The sequence below is a fragment of the Agrilus planipennis genome, unplaced genomic scaffold (genome assembly GCF_000699045.2).
Source record: "Agrilus planipennis isolate EAB-ADULT unplaced genomic scaffold, Apla_2.0 scaffold40, whole genome shotgun sequence".
Taxonomy (NCBI): domain Eukaryota; kingdom Metazoa; phylum Arthropoda; class Insecta; order Coleoptera; family Buprestidae; genus Agrilus; species Agrilus planipennis.
This window is the reverse complement of record NW_020438938.1, coordinates 1410954-1419037: the sequence shown is the minus strand read 5'-3', so window position 1 is coordinate 1419037 and position 8084 is coordinate 1410954. Positions and strand designations below refer to the sequence as shown.

Sequence of the window (8084 nt, the reverse complement as noted above, 5' to 3'; positions counted from 1 at the left end):
CATCTCGTTGATATTTTCAGTAGTAAATGGTACCAATAACAGCACATTTGAGCAATGCAATTGTAGTGGATAAAATGGTCAATTTTTCCGTGCAGTACTGTACGGATTATACGCTCCTCACCGGTTAAGAGTTTGGCCGAGAGTTGTCTCCTACCTTTTCTGGCATAGTGTTGCTCTTTTCTACTTTGCGCCAGTCAAAATGAAGGTCACGTCGCTACAGAAAGTAAACGAAGTATAATATTACGTTATCCCACTCATATTGTTACTCAAGAAATAAGTAATGTCTGATGAGTCTGGGATCTCGGACTATAAGTAGTACCTGGAAATCTGTGACTCCCAAGATTCTGATAGCCAGAATCCTGACAGACCATATTCTCTATTTTTATGGTTAGATTAGGTTTATGTTATTTTATATTGTGTTTTCCACCTGTACTCGCCTCCTACCTTATATTACGCCTCAATTGTCAATAGCATTTTTTAATTTTTTATATAATACAGACAAGATGTAAGATTAATATAACAGTAAACGTTTTAGTTGCTTAGCATGTTCGAGGGGATCATTATTCAATTGTATTGTTCAGCCGTGTTTAATAAAAGCCACACATAGATATTATGCAAGCTCACGTCGGCAAATTACATTTTCACTTCATAAACAAAGTTGTTTTGATATCTCTAATTAACTGTTGACTTCCAACCATTTTACCGCTTGTTCACTTGCAGTCATGCCTTTTGAAAATGAAAATCTGTTAGTTTCTGTGGTATCAGGAAGCCTCTCCAATTATCGATTAAATTTTTAAAGGTCGGTTCCTGGAAATTGCTCAAAATAAAGCGTTACATTTTTGATACTTTTGAGCGGTGTCTATTAATAATTTATATTAAAGGCTGATTTTGTTGTAGGTGTACTTTTATTTTAGGTGTTAACTATTTATAGGTATGTACGGTGGATATGTTCTAACCGCAAATTGGATGGACTCCATCGTTTTTGTTATCATCATCATAAGGTCGTCAGTCCTAAAACTGGTTGGACACGCACCTCCACTCTTTCCTATCCTGAGTTAAACTTCGCATTTCCCTAAAACTAGAACAATCCATATCCTTAACTATTTGCGAACAGTGATTTAATCTAAATCTACCTTTACCCCTCCTAACTTCAGTTTCTGTCTCTAATATGTCTCTGACTAGACCTTCATGCCTAAGAAGGTGTCCTACCAACCTATCTTGCCTATTTTTTATTGACTTCCATATAGTCCTCTGTTCTCCTATTCTTTCCAATACCTCTTCATTTCTAACCTTTTCTACCCACGATATCCTCATCATCCGCCTATAACACCACATTTCGAACGCTTCTAACCTTTTCTTTTCCGCCGCGCCCACTGTCCATGTTTCGCACCCGTACAACGCCGTGCTCCAAACATACACCTTTAACAACCTTTTTCGAATTTCTAAATTAACCGTTCGCGAGCATAGAAGTGACTTCTTTTTATTAAAGGCGACACGACCCTGCGCTATCCTCTGCTTTATATCCCTACTACTCCTTCCATCCTCACTTATCTGACTTCCTAGGTATCTAAAATCAGCCACTTCTTCTAATTTTTCGTCTCCTATCTTTATATTCGCTCTTTCCCTACTTTTTCTTCCCTTGCATATCAGTATTTTAGTTTTACTTTTATTTATTTTCATACAGTACTGATCTGTCAGTACCGCTTCCATTTTATTTAAAGCTATCTCTAGGTCCTCCTTGCTAGATGCTAATACTGCTATATCATCTGCAAATCTAAGCATACTAATCTTTTGCCCTTGCACATCTATCCCTACAGTTGTACTGTCTTTAATGATGTTGATGGCGTCTTCGATGTATAGATTAAAAAGTAGCGGTGACAGTGTGCATCCCTGCCTGACTCCCTTCCTAATATTTACTTCTCTACGTTGCATCCCCAGCTCTATAACTGCCTGTTGCTCTTTATACAAACTAAGTATCACTCTTCTATCTTTGTAATTCATCCCTACATTTTTAAGTATATTTAACATCTTGTCCCATTTAACATTGTCAAAAGCTTTCTCTAAATCTACAAATCCTATGTACGCACTCTTTCCTTTTTCTATCGTTTTCTCTATTGCTACCCGTAAAGCTAGAATGGCCTCCCGCGTTCCTCTATTTCTTCTAAACCCAAATTGATCTTCCCCTAATAGTTCTTCCGCCCTTTTTTCCATCTTTCTCTGGATAATTCTAGTTAAGATTTTTGACGCATAGGAAGTTAAGCTAATTGTTCAAAATGTCTCGCACCTATCCGCGCCCCTCTTCTTAGGTAATGTTACTACTACGTTCCGTTTATAGTCGTCTGGGACTTTCCCCGTTTCGTAAATGTGACTAACTAGCTTAAACATACGATCTCTAACCTCTTGTCCTGCATGTTTTAGAATTTCTCCCTGTATCCCATCTACCGTTTTTGTTATATAGAAAAGAATATTATGGTCAAAAAATGCACCTTTTCATATTCTTAAGGTATCTATTACCTAAAATGGTTAAGGGACCTTTAGGAATTTTTTTATATATCAGAATTTAAAACAACTAATCAAAGCTATGTGGTAGTACTAATTTGGTCCCCTTGGATGGGCTTTTGTAGTTATTGTTAAAATTTTAATTTAGTAGAAGCAACCAATTACATGCACTTTCATTCTACTTTACCTTTGACCCATGACTCAGTAGCAGAAATAGAAAAGAGATCGAATTTCTATAGAGCTCTCTGTTTAATAGAATAGAATGAAGTGGCTTTCAATATTTGACATTTCATTTTTTAATTACGTTACAAATTCAGTTATTTTGAGAGACGGTTTTTTATACTTATATAAAAATAGAAGTTCCCGTAAAGGTGGCTTTTTTCTATTGGTAAGTTGTTTTTTACAATCGTATTTTTCGTTGTTAGAAAAAAGAAAACGTTTGAAAAAAATTAAATTAGTTCGTTTTAAAATTTACGTCGTGTCATTGAGTCATATGTGGCTGTCATATTAATGAAATTCGATTGAAAAGAAATGAGTTATTATTCTTTGGCTGTTATGGTTGGAATTGCTTTGGGCGTTGCATTGTACTATCTGAAAAATAGTAACCCCATGAGCTATGAAATGCAGGATGATTCGACCACCGGAGAATTCCATCGCAGTCACATTTTGAGCACTGTCAGTCAAAAATACTGCGCTATTTGCTTAGAAGAATTGCAGTATCTGAGTAAACCCATTACTGTTATCAACTGTGGACACACATTTCATAATTCGTGCATTCGAAGCTGGGCCATTAGAAGTTCTACTTGCCCTGTTTGCAGACAGTCGGTCACATTCTAACACAAATTAGAATTTGCATAAAATAGTAGAACTTTTACTGCATAGGTTGCGTTTCTGACACACTGTCAGATATGTCAAACAAAAATTTCAAGTTATTTTTATGCGAAAAATAATAATGGACAAACCTCCCTTTTTTATTCTGTTGATTATCATATTCGGCGTGGCAATTTTCTTCTATCTGAAGAGGCATTCGTGTTATAAAAAATATTTCGTGCCTGGAATGAAACGAAGTAGAATGAACTGCAAGGTTCTTCCTTCTAAAGTTGTAGAAGTGTTGAAACCTGTGTTCAAGATTCTGTCGTACGGGCACTCGTACGACGCCTGTAAAGCTGCCCGATGTCAAAGATCAAAAACCAGATATCTGTAGTTCTTTTAAGAAATTAGTAAAATAATCTCTAGGAAATGTAATTTAACAACACCTATTTATTAAGCAACAGATGTAAATGCAAATTTTTACAATAAAAGAAAATGTAGTCATAATACCTACACTCATTTCTGAAATGAAAAAAAATCAGTTGTGGAGGTTCAAGAAGGGAAACCCTGTTTGTTTATTAATATGTTGTTAATTTAATCTAGGTCTAATTCTACTCCTCCTAACTTCTGTTTCTGCTGATGTCTCATGCCTAAGAAGGTGTCCTACCAACCCAACTCGCCTATTTCTTATTGATTTCCATATAATCCTCCGTTCTCCTATTCAAGGAATAAGGAATATTGGCAAAAATTAAATAAGCGTCTTAGTAACTAATTGGTGAACGTAGAAAGACGGCAGGGATGCCATTAGTGAAGTCTCACCACCATAGCTTCCCACCGACTCGCTTCTAATACTTCTTAAATTGATTTATTCTGAATCCACTCGATTTGGATTAGTCAGTAACAGCCACGTAACAACGGGCGAATATCTAATAATTTATTTACTATAAAACATTTTATAACGATTGAAACGTCACCGTGCTAATAAAATATCTTTAATTTCGTGGAAGGAATTTATTATGTACAGTGTGTTCTTACTGTACCTACGACCCATGACTCGCCATCAGAAATAAAATCATCATCATTATGGGATCGTCAGTCCGAAGGGTGGTTGGACACGCACCTCTTTAAACCTAAAATCAGCCACTTCTTCTAAGTTATCCTTATGTGCACGTTTTCCCTACTTTTTCTTCCTTGCATACCAATATTTTTGATTTACTTTTATTTATTTTCATGCCATAAGTATTATTTTGTCAATATCGCTTCCATTTCATTAAAGACTATCTCTAATTCCTTGCTGAATACTAATACTGCTATATTATCTGCAAATCTAAGCATGCTAATCTTTTTCCTCCTGTATATCTATTCCTAAAGTCATCTTGTCTTCAATGATATTGTTCATCATCCTTTTCTGACTCCCTTCCTAATATTTACTTCTCTACGTTGCTGCCTAACTACCGTTGTTCCTAATACAAACTATAAGTCACCCTTCTATCTCTGTATCTCATCCCTAAACAAAATACCGAAAATAAAAGGCGTTAATTTATTTTCAGCATTCTATGCTATACTTCTTTCATCACTACGAGCTGCCGGTGATTCTTCAGCAGGCTCAAGTTCAGCAGATAATCCTTCGAAGTACCCAGCAGCAGAGGGAAGCGCGTCCTGCCGGCCAGGTGTTCATTAACCCTTTAGCGGCAAGGATAACGCAACTGCTTTCAGCGGTGCGACCTTCAGTAACCACCCAGACCTCAAACACGCGAACTCCTGTAGTTAACAGTTCGACGGCTACAACAGCGTCGGTGGGCACGTCGGCCCAACCGACCGTTACCAATCAAACCAGCCAAACGGGACCTCCGTCCGTTGAAACGACGGAGGTCCAGACCTCAACAAGCCCAACCGTGGCAACCTCGATGCAAACGGTAGGAAGCACGAGACCTCACGGCGGATCAGATGCATAAATGAAATGAATGTAGCAAGCAGACTGTATAAGGATGTATAGTTTCTGTTCCCGTTGACTATTTTAATTTAATTGCTTGTCTAGAATTGTAAATATTATCTACTCTTATATATTTCAGTTGAGAAGGTGGTTGTACCAGTTTTAGGTGTATCGAATGGATTAAGTTTTAAGCAGCAAAATTAAAAAAAAAATAACAAACTACCCGAACACTTAAATGGCCTCCAGTCGGTTTAATGGCATTTCATGTTTTTGTAATATTTTGTCTGCTATCTTCTTGCACTGCCGCTACCGGCAAAAGATCCTTACTTTGTTGTGTATGCCATTTTGTTTGTTACATATATAATAATAAAGTTATTTTTTAACTATATTCTCGTTTGTGAGAGAAAGGTGCTTTTCGAGATGAAAAAGAAGCCAGATAAATATCAATATGGTGATCACTGATTCAAAGACAAAGCTAAATTAATATATTCGTAAATATAGGTATACTACTATAAATGAAAAACTTTTTTTTACTTCTGTTTAACGGTTGGCTATAAAAGAAAAGGAAAATGGAAATTCAAATAAAAATTATTTTCCACAATTTCTAATTTGATTGTTAACAATTTTTTATCCGTTCGAAATGTTCCAATTTACGTACAGTAATAAAATGCATCGGAACGAATTTTCACTGAAATGTTCGACATGGGACGGAATTTATATTTTCCGTAAAAATATTATGGATATTTTTAAAACAAAGTACCGAAAGGTACAATAAAATCTTTAAAATTATAGGCGATCGAATGAAATTTATTAATAATAGAAATGAAATATTATTCTAATTCTGCGTATCTACGATTATCATAAAAATTGAATAAAACCATTTCAAGAAATATTTTCTTAAGCACTGTTGGAGGGGGTTGGAACTATTGGTGATGAATTACTCATGTAAATGTATTTGTTTGTTGATTAAATTTTTGCTATTTTTAATTTTGTTGATTTCTAATATTTCACTGTCTATGTTTAATTTAATTAATTAATAGTTATCGTTAAAAGTATTTTCATATTATAATTATCGTACCAAAAACTTCATTTTTGGCCTTTTATTTCAGTTATCTACTACAATTTAAAAGTAGGTACTTATTGTTATTTAAACCTTTTAAATGTTTTATTAATTAAATTCTTTGTTGAATCTTAATTAATTGAAATAATTTTCGTAGATTCATGTTTCATTTTTTCCTATTTCTTTAGCAGAACTCAAGAACATATAGAAGACAAACATCCTTATTAAGAACGGCAACGTTGTACATTTACGATATACGATTTACCCCCGCCTATGTTAATAAGTAACAAGCAGTGTTGCTTAACTCTGCCTTGAACTTAATAAAGGTGACCAAACATGCGTAGTAGTCGGCGTGAAAGTGCAGATTCATGTTCGTGCAAGCAGCAGCCTGTTTCGGTTATTCGGTGAGCTTTTTACTGTTTTCCAAGACATTTACGTACTGTATAGACAATTGTTCGATATTATAACATTTATTTCGTTTGTTTTTACGGACTGCTATTCATTTGGCAGTAGTTTTTAACGGAAACGTGTCGATTAGATTTCGTTCTGCTGCCTGCCTGATCGTATATCTCGCAAACGCTGCTTGCAGATGAACCGGCTGCCATTTTGTTGTCGTGTTATGAGAGTGAAATTTTGCCGCTCGCTTCGGATGTATTAACGCGGAAGCTTACAGGAAGTAAAGGAAGTGCGGCATCGCGTACACCACTATCTCACGAAGCGGCAAAAATTTAAGTACATGAACAAATCCAGTGGTGTCTCGTTTAAATAAAACTATGTAAAATTTGTACAAATACAAACAGTTGGTTATCGTCTACATAATGTTCCTGTTTTGGCTGTACAAAAATCCTTAAGGAGGAAACTGAAGGTAAGTGTAGTAGTAGTAGTAGGTACTTAGCAATAATTTTTAATTTTGTGGTTTAATTACAACGTTGTTTTCTACCATTTATTTGAAATATATGTTATTTCTTCGGCTGTACTTCGAACCAGAGTTGGATGAAGACGACGATTACTAAGGTAATTTTAAAGGAAATTCAACATTAATTTTTTGGGGGAGGCAAGTCGAAATAACATTTTTTATAAATGATTAACTTATCTAAAGAGAAACTTTGTTCCAGCGCAAACTTTTAATTATATTTCTAAATATGTGATCCAATGCCCGTAACAAATATGTATTTTTCCTTAAAGAGTTCAGGATTGTCATTCATGTCGACGTTAACTTGATGTAATTGCACTTAAGGAAAACCTATGTATAAAAACTCGAATAGCTTTTAATACATACGTGATGATTGATAATTTATTGAATTTTGACAGAAAATAGGAGCAAATTATTGTTAAACTAGTTTTAATTTAGAAATTTCAAAAAGACGTAATCTATACATGGAAACGCTTATTTGCATATCCCTGCAAACTTATTAAGATTTCAGTAATTATTGTGAATAAGATTGATGAATTTGTGCTTATTATTAATTAATTAGTTGGATTTTTCATGAAAGCTATACAAAAAGAAATGTTAGGAGGTATACAGTGGCTGTTACATTTAAATGTAATTTAAAATTGGATGGTGAACCAAATATTTGTTTTAAATTTTTTGTTTGCCAAGTCTTGCCTTATAGTACCTAATTTATTTCTTAAAAGAAAATGACTGCCTAACGCATCCATGAAATAAGTGTGAATGGTCGCCTAGAGAAAATCCATATAGTTTTTCCACGTCTTTGCTCATAAAGCCAAATCGCAATCGCGTGTAATGTATTGTGTGGTGAATTATCGCGCGAACCAGGCCTG

The 8084-nt window shown here is 34.9% G+C and overlaps 1 protein-coding gene across 1 annotated transcript in view; it reads left to right on the top strand.

Annotated features, from left to right (window-relative positions):
* The window catches only part of LOC108735406 (membralin), a 76939-nt gene extending 71311 nt beyond the window's left edge, over positions 1 to 5628 (top strand). Inside the window, exon 8 of the mRNA XM_025974449.1 lies at positions 4860 to 5628. Within this exon, the coding sequence (XP_025830234.1) occupies positions 4860 to 5264 (405 nt within the window). The 3' untranslated portion in view covers positions 5265 to 5628. The remainder of the gene's footprint in view (positions 1 to 4859) is intronic.
* The last annotated feature ends 2456 nt before the right edge of the window (positions 5629 to 8084 follow it).